The sequence below is a fragment of the Loxodonta africana genome, chromosome 26 (assembly GCF_030014295.1).
Source record: "Loxodonta africana isolate mLoxAfr1 chromosome 26, mLoxAfr1.hap2, whole genome shotgun sequence".
Taxonomy (NCBI): Eukaryota; Metazoa; Chordata; class Mammalia; order Proboscidea; family Elephantidae; genus Loxodonta; species Loxodonta africana.
In genome coordinates this window covers 34,213,934-34,237,874 of record NC_087367.1, presented here as the reverse complement: position 1 = coordinate 34,237,874, position 23,941 = coordinate 34,213,934, and the positions used below count along the sequence as shown (strand labels likewise).

The following is a 23,941-nucleotide window of genomic DNA, read 5'->3' as shown; positions in this document are numbered from 1 at the left end:
TTTGGCATTTGAACAAAACATTATTGAGTAAACAGAAATTGACAGAAACAAAGTAAATTTGATCCTAGGGAGGAAACATTTACCATTGGAGAGATGAACAAAATTCCATTTATTTTTCTTTAAAAGCAGCAATCAAATGCTTTTTGGGAGTCAAGAAAGAAAGATACTCCAAAGTTGATAAAGCTGCATGTTGTACTGAGATGTGTAAAAAGAATTGCCTTTGAAAATGTCAAGTAGTGAATTGAAGGCAGGAAAAAATTGCCATATTATCTGAATAGATTCAAACCTAAGAGAGACGGGTATAATTTATTCAAGGCATTATGTCATAGCTTAATTCAAAGCATTTTTTTTTTAGTTAAAGAGTTTGTCTTACAATTGATGGCATCTCAAATTTGATGAAATACGGTATCATGTTTCTTCCATGAAGTCCTTAAGATTAGGGACTTAACTATTTTTTTAATGCCCATTGCCAGTCACTTAAAGTAGCAGGAAGATGTTTGTTTAAAGGAAAAAAAAAAACAAAAAACTAAACCTACTGCTATCAAGTTGATTCGGACTCATAGCAACCCTATAGGACAAAGTGGAACTGCCCCGTAGTGTTTCCAATAAGTGCCTGGTGGATTCGAACTGCTGACCTTTTGGTTAGCAGCTGTAGCTCTTAACCACTACACCATCAGGATTTCCAAAAGAGTGAATGGATGACTGAATATCTTGACTCCCAGTCTGATCTGCTTTCCATTGCATCATTCCTTTTCACTGTGTGAGTCTTTTACAGTGAAAAATAGATAAAGACGCAAATAAATGCTGTACGTAAAATATGCCTGGTGGTACAGCAGTTCAGTACTTGACTGCTAACTGAAAGGTTGACAGTTCAAACCCACCCAGTCGCTCCATAAGAGAAAGACCTGGTGACCAGTTTCCATAAAGATTAATGGCCAAGAAGACCCTATGGGGCAGTTCTGCTCTGTCTCACAGGGTCGCTGTGAGTCAAAATCAACTTGATGGCACCCAACAACAGTTTTTAAAATATTAATTTTTGAAATACTCAAGCTTTTGGAAGAATCACAAATACCCGGTGCGTGTTTTGAAATATTAAATATATGTAATTATTTTCAGAAAGTATAGAAAGTAGAAATTTTCTCTAATTGCAGAAGAAAAATAAAGAAATCCATCCCCTTAAGAGAAGGCAACTACTCCAGAGTAGTTGCAGTGTTAAAATTTTTAAAAATTTGCCTATGACCTAGTAAGAATTGTAATACCCATGTGTCTAATTATTCTAGAAAATGTGCTTATTTTAATTTTTAGGAATGTATAGTTGTTTACTTTTGTTTTAGATCTTTTGTGAGTTACAGCTAACCATCCCCAAAACTCTTGATTTTAACATTCCATTTGCCTCATAAAAGGCCTACCTTACCTGTTTTTCTTGTGGTATATTTTGTAAATCACTTTAACCACGTACCTAAAAAGTTTTGCCTCAAGTTGGAAGCGGATGTTTTATTTCTTTAACAGATGAGATTCTTTTAGCATTTGGATGAGTATCAGCAGTTTTCACCACATTTTGATTTAACTAGAAGTTTGTGAAATTTTAATTCATGCATTTAATGTTTAATGGCATAATTTTGTTCTTTAAAGGCAAATTTGCAGAAATGCCCACTTCTCATTATTGTGTTTTGGTGTTCATGTTTGCATCCCACTATTGAAAAGTCTCAGACTTTCTAATTTGGAAACTACCTGCAGAAATTCTCGTTATTTAATGACCATTGGCGCCCTGGTGGTACAGTGGTTAAGAGCTACAGCTGCTAACCAAAAGGTTGGCAGTTGAAATCCACCACATGTTCTTTGGAAATCCTATGGGTCAGTTCTGCTCTGTCCTGTAGGGCCACTATGAGTTGAAATTGACTGGATGACAACAGGTTTGGGTTTTGGTTTGTAATGACTATTGGCAAAATAGCTAAGATTAATTTCATGTGACTTTGGGATCAGAACTGGTTCTCATCTGTTAGTGTTTAAATTTTTAAATTATCTGGTCCACTTATAGCTTTTCCCCAAGCCTATGGACAAATTCTTTGAACAGATTTGATCCCTAAGTGAAAGACTAAGACTGAGCTGGCATAAACTGCATAAGGATAGGGCTAGAGGATGGGGACTCTCCTGTTTTCATTGGCAACAAAGCTTACCTAAGGTTATATAACCTTATCTTTTATTATGCCACCTTTGCAGATCAGTGTAACCACAGACTCTAAAAAAGTTTTAAGTTACAAGTAAATATTACTAAAACAGCTGAGATTCTTTTAGAAGTTAGTGTTTTTTTTTTCCTTCTAAGATGGTTTTTTTTTTTTGATGATTTAAACAATTTCCCACAAGTCCTTTTCCTAGACTACAGAATGATCTTCCTAAAAGATAAATCTGATTATGGCCTTCTCACCCTTCAGTAACTTTTATTTGTCATTAGGATAATCCCAAAGTCTATGGAATGAATGGCTTACTTATCTCTCATGATGTGGCTCCTGTTTACATCAGCAATGACATTTTCCACCTGCCCTTTTATCCTCACTCTGATCCTCTTCATCCTTCCCATTCAGGCTGTACTTGAAGTTCCAGCAGGACTAAACAACTTGTAATTTCTTCAATATGCAGCATTGTCTCACCTCAGAACCTTTGTACAGGCTGTTGTCTGTCTAAAACACTTGGCCTTTTTCATCTAACTCCTACTGATTCTTCAGGTCTCTTCTCAGCATTTGCATTCTACAAAACCTACCCCGATAGCTCCCTCCCAAATTTGGTGGCACTGTCCTCCTGAGTGCTCTGATAGTGGCCAATGCAACTGTAATTTCCCACTTGCTGGCTTATTTTACCACTAAACTGTAAGCTGTTTGAGAACCAGACTGGCGTCTCTCTTATTTACAGTCATCTCGTAGCCCCTAGTGTAGGCCCAACTCATGACAGGATTCTGTTCTGACCAACTCCATCATAAATCAGTTCTGATGTAAATTGAATACCTGCTTTTTTAGTTTTCATCATGATTGCCTTTTGTAGTCAGTATCTTTTTAAAAAAAAAAAAAATTTTTTTTCTTTTAATCTTTATAAAGCCAGTCTTTTTTATCTTTGGGGTTGGCATGAGAATGGTAACATCAGCAAATTACATGTTGCCACACTGTATGTAGTACATATAACTAATGATAAGATGTACAAAAAAATGGACGATCATAAGTGCGGTTCATCATAACTAAAATACATCATAAGTTGGGGACTACCTATACTCAAAAATATTTGGTAAATAAAAGGCTACTAGTGTTCACTTCCCCCAGGCATCTGTCATTTTGTGGGGGCTTGCGTGTTGCTGTGATGCTGGAAGCTATGCCACCAGTATTCAAATACCAGCAAGGTCACTGTCATGGATTGAATTGTGCCCTCCCAAAATATGTGTATCAATTTGACTAGGCCATGCTTCCCAGTATTGTGTGATTGTCCACCTTTTGTCATCTGATTTGATTTTTCTATGTGTTGTAAATCCTATCTCTATGACGCTAATGAGTCAGGATTAGTGGCAGTTATGTTAATGAGGCAGGACTCAATCTACAAGATTAGATTCTGTCTTAAGCCAATCTCTTTTGAGATATAAAAGAGAAGCCAGCAGAGAGATGAGGGGACCTCATACCATCAAGAAAGTAGTGCCAGGAGAAGAGAGAATCCTTTGGACCCCAGGACAAGTTCCTAATCCAAGGGAAGATTGATGACAAGGACCTTCCTTTAGAGCCAACAGAGAGAAAAAGACTTCCCCTGGAGTTGATGCCCTGAATTTGGGCTTCTAGCCTACTGACTGAGAGAATAAATTTTGCTTTGTTAAAGCTATCCACTTGTGGTATTTCTTGCGGTATTTCTGTTATAGCAGCACTAGATAACTAAGATAGTCACCCATGGTGGACAGGTTTCAGCCGAGCGTCCAGACTAAAACAGACTAGGAAGAAGGACCTGGTGGTCTGCTTTTGAAAAAAATTAGCCAGTGAAAACCTTATGAATAGCAGCAGAACGTAGTTTGATATAGTGCTGGAAGATGGGCCCCCCAGGTTGGAAGGCACTCAAAATATAATTGAGGAAGAGCTGCCTTCTCAAAGTAGAAAAAAAAAAAGGAGCCGACCTTAATGATGTGGATGCAGTCAAACTTTTGCGACCTTCATTTGGTGATGTGGCATGACTCAAAATGAGAAGAAACAGCTGCAAACATCCATTAATAAGTGAAACATGGAATGTGTGAAGTATAAATCTAGGAAAACTGGAAATTGTCAGAAATGAAATGGAATGCATAAACATTGATATCCTAGGCATTAATGAGCTGAAATGGACTGGTATTGGCCATTCTGAATCAGGCAATCATATGGTCTACTATGCCAGGAACGACAAATTGAAGAGGAATGACATCACATTCGTTGTCAAAAAGAACATTTCAGGATCTATCCTGAAGTACAGTGCTGTTAGTGATAGGATAATACCCATACACCTACAAGGAACACCAGTTAATATGACAATTATTTAAGTTTACGCACCAACCATTAAGACCAAAGATGCATTGATAATTATTGGTGTTGGAATGCCAAAGTTGGAAACAAAGTAGAAGGATCAGTAGTTGGAAAATATGGCCTTTTAGAAATGATGCCAGAGGTTGCATGACAGATTTCTGCAAGACCAGTGACTCCTTCATTGGAAATACCTTTTTCAACAACATAAACAGTGGTTATAAACGTAGACCTAGCCAGATGGAATACGCAGGAATCAAATCAACTACATTTGTGGAAAGAGATGATGAAGAAAGTCAATATCATCAGGCAGAATGAGGCCAGGGGCCAATTGCAGAACAGACCATCAATTGCTCATATGCAAGTTCAAGTTGTAGATGAAGAAGATTAGAAAAAGTCCACGACAGATAAGTATGACCTTAAGTATATCCCACCTGAATTTTGAGACTACCGTGAGAATATATCTGATGCATTGATCACTAATGACTGAAGACCAGACGAGTTTTGGAATGACATCAAAGACATCATACATGAAGAAAGCAAGAGATAATTAAAAAGACAGGAAAGAATGAAAATATCAAAATGGATGTCAGAAGAGACTCTGAAACTTGCCCTCGAACATAGAGTAGATAAAGTGAATGGAAGAAATGATGAAGTAAAAGCTGAACAGAAGGTTTTTCAAATCTTCTGTTCAGCTGTTTTACTTCATCATTTCTTCCTTTCAGGTGGCTTGAGAAGACAAAGTATTGTGATGACGTGTGCAAAGACCTGGAATTAGTAAACCAAAAGGGAAGAACATGCTCAGCATTTCTCAAGCTGAAAGAACTGAAGAAAAAAATTCAAGCCTTGAGTTGGCAACTGTGAAAGATTTCTATGGTCAAAATACTGAAGGATGCAGGAAACATCAAAAGAAGATGGAAGGAACACACAGTGAGTGTACCAAAAAGAATTGGTCAATGTTCAACCATTTCAGGAGGTAGCATGTAATCAAGAGCCAATGGTACTAAAGGATGCAAGTCCAAGCTGCACTGAAGACATTGGCGAAAAACAAGGCTGCGGAAATTGATGGGATACCAACTGAGATGTTTCAGCAAACTGATACCCTGCTGGAAGCGCTCACTTGTCTATGCCAAGAAATTTGTAAAACAGCTACCTAGCCAACTGACTGAAAGAGATCCATGTTTATGCCCATACCAAAGAAAAGTGATCCAAGAGAATGTGGAAATTGTCGAACAATATTATTAGTATCACATGCAAGTAAAATTTTGCTGAAGATAATCTAAAAATGATTGCAGCAGTACGTAGACATGGATGTGCCAGAAATTCAAGGCAGACTCAGAAGAGGATGTGGAACCAGGGATATCATTGCTGATGTCAGATGGATTTTGGTTGGAAGCAGAGATTAACAGAAAGATGTTTACCTGTGTTTTATTGCCTGTGCAGAGGCATTTGACTGTGTGGATCATACCAACTTATGGATAACATTGCAAAGAATGGGAATTCCAGAACATTTAATTGTGCTCGTGAGGAACCTGTGCGTTGAAAAAGCGACAGTTGTTCAAACAGGACAAGGGGATATTGGGTGGTTTAAAATAAGGAAATGTGTACATCAGGGTTGTATCTTTCACCATACTTATTCAATCTGTATGCTGAGCAGATAATCCAAGAAGCTGAACTATATGAAGAAGAATGGTGTATCAGGATTGAAGGAAGACTTATTAATATTTTGCAGAGGTCACAGCCTTGATTGCTTGCTGAAAGAGGACTTGAAGCACTTACTGATGAAAATCAGAGACTGTAGCCTTCAGGAGGGATTACGCCTGAAGATAAAGAAAACAAAATCCTCAGAACTGGACCAGTAAGCAACATCATGATAAAAGGAGAAAAAACTGAAGTCATCAAGGATTTCATTTTACTTGGATCCACAATCAGTGCCCACAGAAGGAGCAGTCAAGAAATCAAACTACGAATTGAATGGACAAGTCTGCTGGAAAAGACTTCTTAAAAGTGTTGAAAAGTAAAGATGTCGCTTTGAGCACTAAGGTGCGCCTGACCCAATCCATGATATTTGCAGTCACCTCATATGCATGTAAAAACTGGATAATGAATAAGGAAGATCAAAGAGGAATTGATGCCTTTGGTGGAAGAATATTGAATATACTATGGACTGCCAGAAAAATGAACAAGACTGTCTTGGAAGAAGTACAGCCAGAGTGCTTCTTGGACGTGAGGATGGCAAGGTTTTGTCTCAGGTACTTTGGACATGTTATCAGGAGGGAGCAGTCCTTGGAGAAGGACATCATGTTTGGTAAGGTCGAGAGACAATGAAGATGGATTGATACAGTGGCTGCAACAATGGGCTCAACAACAACAGATGTTCACTGAATGTCACAGCATTGAAGGAAATCTCCATGCATAGCTCTCCTTATGGGCTTTACATATGGGGAAAAATACCTCTCCATCTCCTACCCTACTATTCTGTCTCTCAAAACAGATTATGTGATTCCCCCATTTTAATCTTTTAATTTTAGGAATAGAAATAAGAAACTTCAAGGTAAATGTGAACATGTTATTATTATATAATACAGTTTTTTAGTACGTCTTATGTACTACATTCTTTATATAATTATTTTTCAATTTTTGTATAGTGTTCATAACAATGCTGAAAAGTATGAATTATTTTTGCCACTTGTTGGATTCACATTAGATGTTGGCAGATTTTGGAATCTGAGCTCATTCCTTCCTTTCTTATAAAGCTTCCATTCCTTTCCTACACCTAACTCGCATCGTGATTATTGTTAATCCTTTAAAAATTGGATATTAGCTTTGTAAATTAAAACCTGTGGTGCTCACTTGAGTGAGAAAAATAGGCAAAATAATTAAAAATACTCTATGACTTAGAAATACAAATAGGAGATGATCAGCAAACTGGATGAGAACTAGGTGTGTTTTTAATTATTTTGTTTTATCTTGGGCCTGGAGTATTTATGTTGGCAAGTACTCTTTGAAAAACCAAGCAGCAGAGCATGATGCTATCACACACATAAATGTAAAAAGTAATTAGTGGACAGTTTTCTCAGTGTGAGAGTGGGGCCAATGCGACTAGGCACTACCACACAGGACTGTAGCTAGGAGGGACCCACTGGGGTGGGTGGAATGTTTTGCAGTTTTCACCTCTCAGTTGCTGCTTGCATAATAAGAATTTAGACCAGGATTGTCCCTGGCAGCTGTAAGAATTGATGGTGCTTTTGTGCTATCTTAGCTCTGCCTGGTCATCCTCACTCACTTTGTAAAGGTCGATAGAGTGCCCGTTCAGTGGCCAGTCTCCCTATCTTTGAGTACTAGCCAGTACGGTAGTGAAAATCAGCACCAATTTTTGCTCTCTGTTTCCGGGAAAAGACTGGTGAATTAGACTGTGTCAAAGTTGTGTGAGTTATATGCACACATACTCATACACTCACACAAACTTTTTTAAAAACCTAAGACCATAGCGATGGCTACCAACCAAAAGGTTGGCAGTTTGAATCCACCAGGTGCCCTTGGAAACTTTATTGGGCAGTTCTACTCTGTCCCGTAGGGTCTCTATAAGTCAGAATTGACTCGACGGCAATGGGTTTGGTTTTTGGTTTTGGGAAGACAATAGTCAGGTGGCCAAATCTGGCTTATAATGTGAACTTAAATTCTTAGCCTACCTTTTTTCACCCACTTGGAGCAAATCTCTAGCTGCGAAGCCTAATTCTGCTGTTTCTGCAGTCCTCAAGACACTCTTTGTAGTTGTATCATCTCTGGGTCCCAGAGCTCCTTTCTCCCCCTCATTCTTTGCCAAGAGGCCGTCCTACAGTTTTTGGTCTGCCAGTTCCCCTTGATTTCCTACTTACTGACCAGTTGCAAGGTCAGATGAGAGCCACTTATCTATCACATATTAGACTTTCTAATTCCTTTTGCTAATTCAGAAAACCAAGGCACAAATCACAGCCAAGAAAGGCAGTTTTTTTTTTTTTTTTTTTTAAATAATTCCTTCTGGCTCAAGTATGAATAATTCTCCTTAATTATAGATGGAATGTTTTATCTCACTTTTCACTATACACCAAACTTAACTTTCACCCGTATTCTTTACCCAGAACTCAGGGCCTTGTCCCTGACAGGGTGCCTTCCAGAGTCCTGGTGGTGCATAGTAGGGTCTTACCTGCTTCAAATCTCAAATTGCGTGTATAATAATTTGTAGGGAAATATGCCATCAGAAATGTAAATGAGTCCAATTCAGCTTTTTTTTGTAAGTATATTAACCCCTTTGCCTGTAGTATATCTGAAGCTCACAGTTACCTCTCAACATTGGACCATTTTATCAAAAGGTACATCACCAGGGTAGGGATCCCTTCAGGTATTTAGAATCTTCTTTTGAGCCATCAGTTTTGACCCTTAGTGTTCCTGGTACCAAGAAGAGTCACTTTCTAGGTGCAATTACTTGGGTTAGAAGGACCTGTGGAATTCAGATTCTACTATATGACCTCTCTGTTCACTGAGACTGCTTTGTTGTTAGATCTGTCTTAATGTAGTCATACAGGGATACTCAATATTGCTGTCAGCCAGAGCATGTCCTCAAAAGGAGTTCTCCTTTTGTCCCCAAATAGGAAGAAACTTTTATGTTTCTATTTAGAATCTGAAAGTCCTTAGTAAGCACCAATAGCCCTTTGTGACTTTAACTGTTAGTTTTAGTTGAATTCATTCAACAGTCATATTCCAAAGATGAGTAAGAGACAAAATTAACCTTGTAGTAACTTACAGTTTGATAGTACAGATACTCACCAGCAGATAATTTTAGTTTACTATGGCAGGTGCTAAGACAGAAGTTTGTACAGATTCCAAATCCATTTGACCGTCATATTTACAGTATTCCCTCCTTCTGCTGTTCTTCTCTGAAGCAGTGCTCTGCTCAGTTTGTATCTTGTACAGACTCTTTCTCTGAGATCTCTAGGGCCTCTTACTGGTCGTCTCCACACTTACATAAAACTCTGATGTTTGGCTGAAATTAGCCTTATGTGAAAAAATTTAGATTTAACCTTTAATGTCAATAGTTGTTTTTCCTTTGACTTCACTTCTTCCATTCCTGTTGGCTCAGTTACATTATCATCTACTCAGTAGTTGACAACAAGAATTCTTCTGTCTTTGGAAAAACTGTATAGAGCCAGTATGATTACTTATGGAAAATTTTAATGTTCCTCAAAGTTGTTTCAAGTTACTTCTTTCTTCCTGGTAGTGAAACTAAGCACCCTATACTTTCCAGTCTGATTCTCCAATGGAGGAAATTGAGGAAGAGCACAAACAACAGTTTAAGGCTTACTGTGTACCTGACAAAATGCTAGGTACATTTCACTTCTAATTCTTACAACCTCTCTGTGAAATAGATGAGGTAAGATGAATAACAAACTCTCGAGTATTAATTAACTGGCTCATGGTCATACATTTAGTAAATAATAGAACTGGCATTTGATCTTTTAGTCTTTCTGACTAAAGGCACCTACATCCTTACAGATCTTCTATAGTTGGAAGTCTACAGGATGGGTCATTCAACAAAATTTTCTTGGGATGCATTAGAACACTTTTGTTTGTAAAAGAATGAATGTACACTAATTTAGGTTAAAAAGGCAATTTATTAGTTTATGCAACTGAAAATTTTAAAAGACCTGGCTATTAAATATTAGCCATATCTAGGGGCTTAGACAATGTCATCACAACTCTATATCTCTCTCATGAGCTTTCTCTGGTAGCAAGATGTCTACAGGAAGCCCAAAATATTAATCCCAGTGGAGAAATATAGTCAATTCCATAGCTCTAACAGAAAGACTGATGGGCTAAGTCATGTGTCCTCCCCTCTTATAGGCCTCTACTGAACCAGGTAGAATGGGTTCCCCTCAGGGAAGAAGAGTTCTCTTATCAGAAGATCAGGGAAGGGATGGGAGCAGGAAAAAAAAGCTGCTAATGTCCACCTTAGACAGGGGTTTGTCATTCTATATCTGAAATTTCAAACCAGCAGCTTGTAGATGAATGTAACCCAGAGAGGCAGTTTGTTCAGCCTAAACAATGTTCTGAAGAAAATTTGAGTAAACTTTTTCAGGGGGTTTCACTTAAAAATCTAGATTTCTTGGCCTGTCTTAAAAAATTAAAAGATATGGCAATACTGGCCCAAATTCCCACATTGTTGTGCTGACTGACTGGAGCTGGGCGGTGGCTTCCTCCTTTGGGTGCTCACTCACCAGACTGCTTGATTGATTCCCAGTAACTGTCAAGAACCTCTGGGTATTCAAGTGTGTGACCCTTGCTCTGTGTAGTGCAGGTTTCCCATGTAAGGTAAATTGAGTTTTATTTCAGCTATAATTGTAGGTTCTGCTCAAATCTTGGCTGATTTAATTTTATACTGTGACTTGCTATTTTTGTATAGTCACTGCCAAAAAATTATTTTAGGAATAATAATTAGTTACATGGAATTACAGAGTAAAGTGAATTATTGAAGCAGCCTAGATTTGTATGTATGTGTGAGTGGGGGAATGTTTTCTGGAGCTTGCAGCTGACAAGACTCTTGCAAGCACCCCACAAATTCATTGCACCCAGTAGCCCATTTAAATGTAAAGTTCTTGCATCCTATAAAAATATACATCTGTACTTTCCCATAGGGAAGTAGCAGCCCATAGCTAGAAGAAAACAAAGCTTTTGCATTCTTTGAAAGACTTCTGGCCACCTACATTTTGGTATTGCAAAAGTGATACTACAAAGGGTGTGCACAGTGTCTTTGTGCTTTATGTTCACTGGACGCATCTTTTGTAGTTTTTTCTTTGGTGATAAATTATGTAAATTGAGTGGGTAAGTGGGGGAGGGAGGAGAAAATAGAACAATTTGGAGAGAGTGAAGAAGACTGAGAAATGCATTGTGACTAGTCGAAGAAGGGAAATATATTGCTTGCAAGCATTGCCCTTGGGAAAGATAATTTTGCTGGCAGGAAGAAGAGGTATAAGATCTCAAGGAGAAAGAATTGACTTATGTAATATAGAAATGTGGTAAGAATTTGAGGGAAGAAGAGGTCAGTTCAGACCAAGCAGGATCATTGCCATGGTATTTCTCACCTTTTCCAGCAAGCTGTACCGCCCTGGCCCTCCAAAACCATCTTCCAGGGAATAAAATACCCGGCAAAAAGTTACATACCACTCATTCTCTACTTTCTTCATTCTTACAAGAGTTCCTGTAGTTATAAGTTGGTGGATGTCTTAGTCATCTAGTGCTGCTATAACAGAAATACCTCAAGTGGTTGGCTTTAACAAAGAGAAGTTTATTCTCTTACTGTCTGGTAGGCTACAAGTCCAAATTCAGGGCGTCACCTCCAGGGGAAGTCTTTCTATCTCTGTTGGCTCTAGAGGAAGGTCCTTGTCATCAATCTTCTCTTGGTCTGGGAGCATCTCAGTGCAGGAACCTCAGGTCCAGAGGACACAGTCTGCTCCCGGCACTGCTTTCTTGGTGGTATGAGGTCCCTGTGTGTCTCTGCTCGCTTCTGTCTTCTATATCTCAAAAGAGACTGGCTTAAGACACTACGTAATCTTGTAGACCTCATTAGTATAACTGCTGATAATCTATTTTATTACATCATAGTTATAGGATTTACAACATATAGGAAAATCACATAAAATGGTGAACAGTCACATAAAATGGTGGACAATCACACAATACTGAGAATCATGGCCCAGCTAAGTTGACAGATATTTTGGGGGGATGTAATTCAATACATGACAGTGGAAGACGTATTTGTAATCCTTAGCACCTTAACATTTCCAAATGTGAAGGTTTTCCTGATTAGTATTTAATTTTCCATTTGTGTATTTATCTTCTTCACAAAAGTTGCAAACGCTAGGTCTGTTTTAAATTACATGTCTTTGGCCTCTGGTGAATATTCTTAGCCTTTGGTATAGTGCATTTGTATGTATGATAAATATTCATAGAATCTAGCAAGTGCTTTGAGGATATGGTTAGACATTCTGAGCCTTGGATCCTATTTTTAGTATAAAGTAACTGTGGAGTATAGTATTCCTTTATAATCCTTTTTATTTCTATAAGATTGATAGTAATATCTCCTTGTTCATTTCTGATTTTAGTAACTTGAGTCTCCTCTCTGTTTTTCTTGGTCGGTCTAGTGAAAAGCTTGTCAATTTTGTTGGCCTTTTTTAAAGAATAAACTTTCTTTTTTTTCTTTTTTTAATTTTCTTTATTGTTTTCCTATTCTCTATACCGTCTCCTCACTTCTCAACTATACTATAATCCAACATTTCACATTTACAATAATAGTAAAAAACTACTGTCCAACCTTTTGGTCATTAATGATGTATGTCGAGCAGTAATGAACACTGAGGTGCAAGGCAAGAGTAATGCTGTCTTTGATGATTAAAGTTGTGTCAACTTGACTGGGCCATGATTCTCAGTGGCTTGGTAGCTACGTAATGATGTAATTTGGCAGTTTTGTAATGATGTAATTTGGCACTTAGGTAATGATGTAATCATCTTCCATCTTGTGATCTGATGTGATCATCCTCCATTTTTTGCACAACACCGATTTCACGTAATAACCTGGTCTTTGGAGCCTAACCATGTTGATAAGTGAGGAGAGGGTGTGTTTCATTTATTTCTGCTCTGATCTTTCTTATTTTCTTTCTTCTGTTTGCTTTGAGCATAGTTTCTTCTTTTTCTGGTTACTTACAGTGGAAAAAAAAACTTGATTTGAGATCTATAAATTTCCCTGTAATCACTACTTTCATTGCATCTCCTAAGTTTTAGTATGTTATTTGTTTTCATTCATCCCAAGGTATTTTGAATTTCCCATGTGATTTCTTCTTTGACCCCTTGGTTATTTAGTAGTATGGTTTTTAATTTCCACATATTTGTGAATTTCCTAAATTTCCTTCTGTTATTGATTTTTACTTTCACCCCACTGTGCTTGGAGAAAGGAGCCCTGATGGCAGAGTGGTTAAAAGTGCTCAACTGCTAACTGAAACCACCAGTGGCTCCACGGGAAAAAGGTTACTGATGTAAGAAATGGTCACAGTGGAGACACTTAGAGCAGAGAAATGGTAAGCCAAATGATTCCCCCTGATATCATGATGTAGGCCAATGCCAATAAGGCAGTATTCACCTTTTACTCCTTATTCCTCTATTTAACTTGTTATCATATTATTTCATATTGTTTTTTGTCCTAGATACATGAAATAAGCAGATAATCTCAAGTGTTGAAGATAAAATTTTGATCACATGGGATAAAAGATATATATGTGCTAAAAATGTAGCCATTAGTTTTTCACTTTTAAGCAATTTAATTATTTGTGTCATTGTTTCTAGGCAGAAGAAATCCTTAGGCAAGAGTTGGAGAAAAAGGAAACACCAAGTTTATACTGCTTGCTTGGAGATGTCCTTCGTGACCACTCTTACTATGACAAGGCCTGGGAGTTGTCCCGGCACCGCAGTGCTCGGGCTCAGCGCTCCAAAGGCCTCCTTCATCTTCGAAACAGGGAGTTTAAAGACTGTGTGGAATGCTTTGAACGCTCAGTGAAGATTAATCCCATGCAGGTTAGACAATACATAAAATTGCACCTGCTCTTGGCGCTTACTTTTCTTGGGATTTGCTACTTAATGAATGAGTACCATTTTTTCACCCAATGACTGGTGAGCTTGTCTTTGAGAACTAAGAATTTAACTCATTGTCTCTTGCTTTATCTTTTGTCTCATTTTATTTCTGTTCTTTCAACTCAAATACAGCTTTTAAAATTAGATATCATTGTAAGCAGATTCATTAGGAAGGAAATGAATGAGAGTCAAAAATGCAGACAATGCAAGGCTCTGCAAGTTATTGCTGAACTCAATAATGAAATAGAAATCTTTATATAAATAGATAACATAGAATATGTTGTTGATCATTTTAGGAGACAAATGTGTATATTTACATACAAATATTTTTAAATTAAAAAGGTTTTTTTTAAGTTTTAAAAACAATACAAAAAGAACTTGAATCTTTAACTAAATGACATGATAAACTCACAGAAGAGTACCTAATTTTGAGGAGAAAGAAAATTATATTCAATGTAAAGTGAATTTATTATCAGAAATGTACATTTTAAAGGGGATAGGTTCTAGGCATGTCTTTTTCATTGAAAAATCGGAAGTACATTTTTTTTTTTTTTATATGGGATGAGCTAATTGCTTCCTTTCCTTCCTCTGGGAAACGAATACAATTAAAAAACCAAACCCATTGCCATCTAGTCAATTCCAACTCATAGCTACCCTAATCAGGTGGCTGGTAAAGACTCTGGAGTAGAGAGTAGGCAGGTAGGTGTAGGTAATGAATATCAGCAGAAAGTAACAATTGCATTTGTCAGTAAGTATGCTTAAATTATACTTGGGAGCTTGTTTTTGTTGACCGTTCAGTATATCTCAAGTGGGGGTGATTTTGCTCCCTGTCTTAGTTATCAAGTGCTGCTATAACAGAAGTAACACAAGTGGATGGCTTTAACAAAGAGAATTTTTTTCTCTCACAGTTTAGGAGGCTAGAAGTCCAAATTTAGGGTGCCAGCTCTAGGAGAAGCCTTTCTCTCTCTGCCGGTTGTGGGGGAAGGTCCTTGTCATCAATCTTCCCCTGGTCTAGGGGCTTCTCAGTGCAGGAACCCCCATTCCAAAGGACGCAATCTGCTCCCAGTGCTGCTTTCTTGGTGGTATGAGGTCCCCTGAGGTTGTGGCCTTGCCCTTTGAGACTGAGGCAGCTCTGCTTCTTGTGTTCCTTGTCTCTTCAGCTTCTGCTTCCTGGTTCCTTGGCCTCTTGGCTCCTCTGGCCTTGTGGCCTGTGTCTGCCCAGCTGGGGCAAGTGTTCCAAAGCTCTGTAGCTCCACCAGTAAGTGCCTAGATGCTCCCCACTCCACCAGTCAACTCCAGCCAGAGGGCACTCAACTCACTTTCTCTGTGGGTCAGCAAGCCTAGCTTCCCCAGTAAGTGCCTAGAGACACCCCACTCCACCAGGAAGCTTCTTGCACAAAGGCACTTGGCTCTCTTGCCCTGTGAGTCAGCTCCAGCGGTGTCTCATGCTGATCTCATTCTGCTGCTGCCATTTCCCTGCTGCTGCTGCTTACCATATGGGCCATCTTCAGTTGTAATAGCTTTCCTCACCTCCTTCTGTGTCCTTACCAGAATTGTCTTTGACGTTCATAATTCCACCAACAGTCTCCTCAAGGTAATCTAGGCTTTTACTGTTAGGCACTTTAAAACTCTTCCAGCCTCCATCATTTCACAGTTTGAAGCTGCTTCTACATTTTAGGTATCTGTTAAAGCCACACCCGACTCCCGGTACCAAATTCTTAGTTATCTAGTGCTACTGTAACAGAAATACCACAAGTGGATGGCTTTAACAGAGAAATTCACTCACAATTTAGGAGACTAGAAGTCCAAATTCAGAGTGCCAGCTCTAGAGGAAGGCTTACTCTCTCTGCTGGTTCTGGGGGAAGGTCCTTGTCATCAGTCTTTCCCTGGTCGAGGAGCTGTTTTTTTTGACAGTTTAGTGGATTTCAAGTGGGGGTGATTTTTGCCCCACTAGGGAACATTTGGCAATGTCTGGGAACATTTTTGGTTGTCACAACTAGGGGTGCTGGTGTAGATGTGTGTGTGCATGCTACTGACACCTAGTGGTTGAGGCCAGGGATGCTGCCAAACATCCTATAGTGCACAGGACAGCACCCCCCCCCCCCCGCCCCAACAAAGAATTATCTGGCACAAATGTCAGTGGTGTCAAGGGTGAGAAATCCTGATCTAATTTGATTACCACTTTTTTTTTGATAGAAGACAGAACTCACTCAATATTGTATTATTAAAGTTTTACTTTTATAGAAAATTGTATTGTATCCTTGCTTACCTTAATAGCCTCTGCCTAAAGTTCACCCAACCGTAGCTGCCGTACTGAATGGGGAAAATCAATTCCCTCACTTAGTCTGCCATAGTCTAAGTTAAATCAGTGCCCTACAGATGTAAATTATTCTCTCAAGCACACAGTCATCAACATTAATGTTTTCTTTCTGTCACTGGCTATTTCTCAGTCTCCTGTGCTGTTTCCTCATGTTTTCTACCTCTTAATGTTTGGGTACCTTAGAGCTTAATCCTTGGTCCTCATCTCTGTCTACACTTACTCCCTTTATTTCATCTAGTCCAGTTGTGTTCAGTACTATCTGTCCACTGACAACTCCCAAACTTTAAAACCTGTTACCCCTAAGGTCATCTTCATCCCAGCACATGACAGCCTCATCCAACCTGGGAGTCATCCTTTATTCATCTTCTCTAATACTCCACATTTAGTCCATCAGCAAATCCTAGCAGATCTGTCTTCAAAATATGTCCAGAATTAAATCACTTCTTTATATTTCTGTGTCACCTTCCTGGTCCAAATCCCCATTACCCTTCACCTAATTATGTAATACCTCCTTATTGGTCTTCGTGCCTCTATGCTTGCCCCATCTATCTATTGTCATTGAGCTTCCAAATCAATCCTTCCGGATGTGAGTTAGATCACGTCCTTCTCTGCTCACAGTGCTTCATTGGCTCCCTACCACACTAGTAATAAAAGCCATTATAGTTCCTGTTGCTTATCTGCCCTGACTCCTCGCATTCTCCTCTCTCCATATTGTTCTCTTTGCTATTGCCTGAATATACCAGGTACATTCTTGTCTCAGAGTGTTAACATTTGTTCTTCTTCTGCCTGGGCTATTCATCTTCCAGATATGCACATACTCTGTCACCTTATTCAAGATTGTGTTCAAATGTCACTTTTCCAGGGAGGCCAAGTTTCCTGATCATTCTATTTGAAATTGCAACTTCCACTCCCACCTTACACACCTTATTCACCCTCCCTACCAACCAGCTCATTTGAAAGGTTCTAATTGTACTTATTTTTCCCTGTAGAACTTAGAACCTTCTGATATTATGTATACCAAAAAAACCAAACCCAGTGCCATTGAGTCGATTCCGACTCTTAGCGATCCTACAGGATAGAGTAGAACTGCCTCATAGAGTTTCCAAGGAGCGCCTGGAGGATTTGAACTGCTGACCTCTTGGTTAGCAGCCGTGGCACTTAGCCACTACACCACCCGGGTTTCCAGTATTATGTATAGTTTACTTAAAAAAAAAAAAATTCAGTTTCTCTTCCTCTAGAATGTTTGTCCCATGAAGACAAGATTTTTTTTTTTTCCTGTATGGTTTCTGATGTTTTCCCAATGCCCAACCTATATTAGGTAATGAATAAATATTTGGTGAATGAGTGAATGAAGAATATCTTTAACCAATTGTTCAGTCAAATATAGACTGATTGCCTGCTGTGCATATAGCACTGAGCTAGAGGACGAAAAAGTGGTGGAAGGTCGCAAGATAATCCAGTTTGTACTCTCAGGTATAATCTAGTGAAACAACCACAGACAAAACTAGATAGCAATACCAGGCTTCAAAGAAATACCATGTGAGCCATTTATAAGATGCTAGTTTATAATGGCCGACGGGAATGTTTCTAGCTTTGATAGGCAACAAAGACAAAGTTAAATTTAGCTTTGAAGGACAAGTAGAAAGTTAAATTTAGCTTTGAAGGACAAGTAGTGCTTGAATAGGCGAAGGACGAGGAGAGCATTCCTGGGAGTGAGCACTGTAAGCAGAGCTCTGGAAGCAGACAGAGAAGAAGGTGTGTGTGTGTGTGTGTGTGTGTGTGTGTGTTAGGGTGTGTGTGTGTGTGTTTGGGGGAACAGTGGGAGTAATGAACAGGCTAGTTTGGCAGAGTGAAAGGAAATAGGACAATTACAGCGGAAAAACTAGACTGGAGCCAGATTATGAACAGTCTCAAATGTGAGGCTAAAACTTGAACTTTTTATTTGGCACATAGGGAGCCATTGAAGGGTTGATTTGTTTTTGGCTTTGTTTTAAATGAAGAAATGTGGTGTGCAAGGAGGTAATTTAGGGAAATTGTTTTGGCAACACTATGGCTGTTGGGAATACTAGATGTAGGCAGAGTTAGGAGACTGCAGCTGTGACAGTTATTACAGGACGGGCAATAGGAAGGAAGGGATAGATGTAAGGCAAGTTGCAAGAGAGGACTTGACAGGGCTTGCTGGTCTCATTGTATAATTTTGAATTAATTATTTAGACAAAAAAAAAAAAAAAAAAAGACGATTGCTCAAAGCAGAGTCACAGAACAAGCTGATGTTATGTGAGGGTATTTTGCAGTTTGTCATATGGATCCAATTCAGGCAGACCAGAAGCTATGTCAAAATATGCAGGCACTTGATGCTACAGTTGTACAGAACTACTACAAAATGCAAACTTGAACACTGTAAACCTGTTTTAACATGTTCTCAAAGTCTGAACTATCTTTGAAGAAGGAGAGTTCCTACGTGCTATATTGTTTTCCTTAAGTGTTGGAATAAAGGGAAAATAGAAAAATGGAGTTTAAAAAATTCTATTCTCTTTTCACATATATATCCAGGCTATATCTATGGGGAGTGAAAGCAGAGCAATCTTGCCAAAAAGCACAAGAGAGTAGTCTAAATGGAGGGAAAAAGACATAACTAAGGACATATTTATGTTTTAAAATTTAAAAAGCTCAGCACCTTTAGAGAGAATATTTTAGAGAGAAAATTAAAGTGGTTATGACCTACAGAAGAGTCAATCAAAAATTTCACTGATTTCAAATTTATTAACAATAAATTTGGCAGCTAACAATAAAGCAACTTTGAAGTAAAAAAAAAAAAATCCTTTGCCATTGGGCTGGTTCTGACTCATAGCTACCCTGCAGGACAAAGTAGAACTGCCCCATAGGGTTTCCAAGGAGCATCTGGTGGATTCAAATTGCCAATCTTTCGGTTAAGAGCTGAGCTCTTAACCGTTGCACCACCATGGCTCCAACTTTGAAGTAGATTACAGATAATTTTATGAAAAAGTTAAAAATTCTAAGATCATACTGAAAAAAATATATTCATCAGAAAAATACCAATGGCATGATATTAGTATCATATATGGCCAAGAAACTGATTAAAGTACATGAAGATTTACTAAGAAAAACTAATTTAATTCTGTAGTATATTACAAAGTGCAGATATTATAAGTAATGTAACGGTTCTTTTGTTAGTTTTTAATATTCGGATAACCAATATTTAAAAATATTTTTCTTTAACATTTTTTTTTTAATAATTTTATTTTTTGGAAGTGGTTTTTTAATAGAAAGATCTTATGAGTCCCCTGATATAATAAACCAATTTGTTGGTCAATAAATAAGTTTTTTTTTTTTAATCGTGTAATTTTAATTATTTTTCATGCCCTGTTTCACTTTTGGAAGTGTTGCACTTTGGACAGTACATTACATGGTTGTCTAATTGAACGTTGTCAGGTACCTGCTGTGACCATACGTGGATGTGGGAGTGAATTAGGCTGTGTCATCCCATCAGCAAGAAGCAGAGTTTCTGATGGGAAATGACATGGGTAGAAATAGCTTTGTGAAGAGCCTTAAATAACCTGCTAGAGGATTATCTAGTCCTATAGGATGTCCGTTGTGGTTTTGAATAAAAAATGTCATGGCAAAAGTGGTATTATAAGAAGTTCAAATAAGGAATGATTGTTATGGGTGGGTGATCTGTGGCTTTAGCAGTGAGGATGGAATAGATAGAGCAGATTAAAGTCTCATTATGAAGGAACATTTTCTGGGACTTATTGAACTGGCAGGATTGAGGAAGAGCTTGAAATCAGCAAGGATGGCAATTTTCTCAATTGCCTGACTGGAAGGGAAAATGTTTGTTACAGCTTGAAATGTGTCCTCCCAAAATATGTGTTAAAATTTTAACCTCTGTACCTATGAATATGCACCTGTTTGGAAATAGGGTCTTTTCTCTAGTTATGTTAGTGAGGTCCTACTGAATAGGGTAGATCCTAAACTTAATCCCTTCTGAGTGATGTCTGCCACGGATTGAAATGTGTCCCCCCAAAATATGTGCCAATTTGGTTAGGCCAAGATTCCCAGTATTGTGTGATTGGCCCCCATTTTGTGATTGTAATTTTATATTAAGGAGGATTAGGGTAGGATTGTAACACCGTTACTAAGGTCATATCCCTGATCCAATATAAAGAGAATTTCCCTGGAGTGTGGCCTGTACTTCCTTTTATCTTACAAGAGGTAAAAGGAAAGGGAAGCAAGCAGAGAATGGGGACCTCATCCCATCAAGAAAGAAGCACCTTGAGCAGAAAGCACCTTCTGGACCCAGGTTTCCTGTGCGGAGAAGCTCCTAGTCCAGGGGAAGATTGATGAGAAGGACCTTCCTCCAGAATTGACAGAGAGAGAAAACCTTCCCCTGGAGGTGACGCCTTGAATTTGAACTTCTAGCCTACTAGACTGTGAGAAAATAAATTTCTATTTGTTAAAGCCATGCATTTGTGGTATTTCTGTTACAGCAGCACTAGATGACTAAGACAATGTCTTATAAAAATTGAGTGTCACATAGGGAGTAGAGAGATGCCATGTGATAATGGAGACAGATACATCTATAAAGTGGTAAAGGAACATTAAGGATTGCTGGCAGTCACCAGAAACTAGGAGAAAGGTCCACAGAAGGAATCTATACAGCTGAGACCCTGATTTGGACTTTAAGCTTCCAGATCTGTGAGAAAATCAATTTCTGTTCTTTAAAGCCACTCACTTCTAGTATTTTGTTACGGCACCTTTGGGAAACTAAGACAGTGTCCCTGTTGATATATATGGGAATTCAGGAGGAGAGGAAAATATCTCTTGCAGGAGAAGGTGATATAATTTTGGATGTTCGGTATAAAGAGATGATGCTATATCTAAGCAGAATGACCAGTAGGCAGGTGACATAAAAACTTGAAACCCAGTAGTGAGATCAGACCTGAACATGCAGATTGGAGGTTTTCTGTGGAAGTGAATTGAAGCCATACAGCGAATGGATTCTTTACTGGAAACCCTGTCAGAAGAGAAAACCAGAAGTACTGAACTTTGGACATCTGCAGTAGTAGGAGGAAAGTAGTAAGAAATGGTACCAGTGAAATATGAAACAAACTAAGAATGTCAGAGTCTTGGTTAGAGGGATAGAAGGAAACTCAAAGGAAGGGGCTCATGGAAACTAAAACAAACAAACAACAACAACAACAACAACAAAAAAAACCCATTGCCATTGAGTCAATTCTGAAGAATGAATGCCAGTGAGTGATGTCACATGTTATGGTGGTAAAGTCCAAAGGGGGCTAAGAAGAGGCCATTGGATTTGGAACTCACCAGTGACTTTCAAAAGCATTCTCAGATTCAGGAGGTTAAAGAGTGGCAGATGAAGAAATGGATGTCACATTTATAAACTGTTCATTTTAAGAGTGTGTCAGAGAGATGAGAGTCACAATATGGAGTATTGTACTCAGAGAGGGCAGAAGAATCAAGTAGAACTTTCCAGATACTGGAGACTTTTTACATGGTCGAAGGCAGAAGAGAAGGACTCCAGTGAATAAAGGAGAGGTTGGATCCATGGAATAAATGAGAGATTGTTGTAAAGGAGAAGGGAAGATAACTAAGGGACTATCATTCTAGAAGAGGGTACGATCTGAACTGCTGACCTTTTGATTAGCAGCCATAGCTCTTAATCATTGTGCCACCAGGGTTTCCAGAATGAAAAGAGGTGAAGGTATTAGCTCTGGAAATGAGAAGTAATATTTGTAACGAGACTGCAAGGAAGATAAGAGTATTAATATTATAGTATCAATTTCTGTTTACTAGGAAACCCTGCTGGCGTAGTGGCTAACCAAAAGGCTGGCAGTTTGAATCCACCAGGCAGTCTTTGGAAACTCTATGGGACAGTTCTACTCTGTCCTATAGGGTTGCTATGAGTTGGAATCAACTTGACGGCAGCAAGTTTGGTTTTTTGGTTTATTTACTAATTATGTTCCATAGGGTTGCTGTAAGTCGGAATTGACGTAATGGCAATGGGTTTTTATATTCTAAGCTAGAATCTAAGTATGAACTCTTTGTAAACCATTTTGAGGTATTGAGGGAGATAGAAAAGAATTATGTTAAGACAAGGAGTCTTGCCTTCCTGTGGTTTATATGGGCTAAATGGAGAAAGCAGGCTGTTGGTGAAGAATATTGAATATACCGTGGACTGCCAGAAGAACGAACAAATCTGTCTTGAAAGAAGTGCAGCCAGAATGCTCCTTAGAAGCAAGAATGGCGAGACTTCATCTCACGTACTTTGGCTATGTTATAAGGAGGGACCAGTCCTTGGAGAAGGACATCATGCTTGGTAGAGTGTCAGTGAAAAAGAAGAAGACCCTTAATGACATGGATTGACACAGTGACTACAACAGTGGGTTCAAACACAGCAACAATTGTAAGAATGGCACAGGACTGGGCAATGTTTCCTTTTGTTGTACATGGGGTCACTATGAGTTGAAATAACAACAAAAGGAGAAAGGGAACGTATACAAAGAACATTATATGTGGCAAAGGGGCAGAGTAAATAGAAAATATGCTTTGAGTATCTAGTGATGGCCTGATGAATAAGGACGTGAATAGTCAGAAAAGGCCTAAGGGAGAAGTACATATTCATGTGGCCTAGGAGGAAATGATAGGGATTTGGATAGGAGGAAAGATTGGGGAAAAGTATCCTAGGGAAGGAGTCTAACAGATGCAAAAACCAACCATGTACAGAGCAAGGGTTTCGTGGTAACCATTGATGTTGATTGTTTATTTTTAATTCAGTTATAATAATAGCAACAAACATTGAGTGTTTGCTTTGTGCCTGCTACTGTTGTAAGCATTTTGTATATATTTTTATTTATTGTACTTCAGATGAAAGTTTACAGAACAGACTAGTTTCTCATTAAACAGTACACATATTGTTTGTGAGGTTGGTTAACAACCCCCCGACATGTCAACACTCTCCCTTCCTTAACCTTGGGTTCCCTATTACCAGCTTTCCTGTCCCCTCCTGCCTTCTAGTCCTTGCCCCAGGGCTAGTGTGCCCCTTTAGTCTCATGGGCATGTCCAGTCTTTGGCTGAAGGGTTAACCTCAGGAGTGACATCATTACTGAGCTGAAAGGGTGTCCGGGGGCCTTACTCCCAGGGCTTCTCCAGTCTCTGTCAGGCCAGCAAGTCTGGTCTTTCTTTTTGAGTTAGAATTTTGTTCTATATTTTTCTTCTGCTCTGTCCAGGACCCTCTATTGTGATCCTTGTCAGAGCAGCCAGTGGTGGTAGCCAGACACCATCTAGTTGTACTGGACTCAGTCTGGCGGAGGCTGTGGTAGATGTGGTACTTTAGTCCTTTGGAGTAATCTTTCCCTTGTATCTTTAGTTTTCTTCATTCTTCCTTGGCTCCTGAAGGGGATATCCTAAG

General features: G+C 38.8%; 1 protein-coding gene across 6 annotated transcripts in view; it reads left to right on the top strand.

Moving 5' to 3' along the window:
* The window catches only part of TTC27 (tetratricopeptide repeat domain 27), a 301,004-nt gene that overhangs the window by 199,415 nt on the left and 77,648 nt on the right, over positions 1-23,941 (top strand). For 5 of the 6 annotated variants that reach the window (XM_064277232.1, XM_064277231.1, XM_064277229.1 and 2 more), the window contains one exon: positions 13,887-14,114. The exons of the other annotated variant lie outside the window; for it this stretch is intronic. In XM_064277232.1, coding sequence (XP_064133302.1) covers positions 13,887-14,114 — 228 coding nt within the window. The remainder of the gene's footprint in view (positions 1-13,886; positions 14,115-23,941) is intronic. 6 annotated transcript variants of the gene reach the window in all.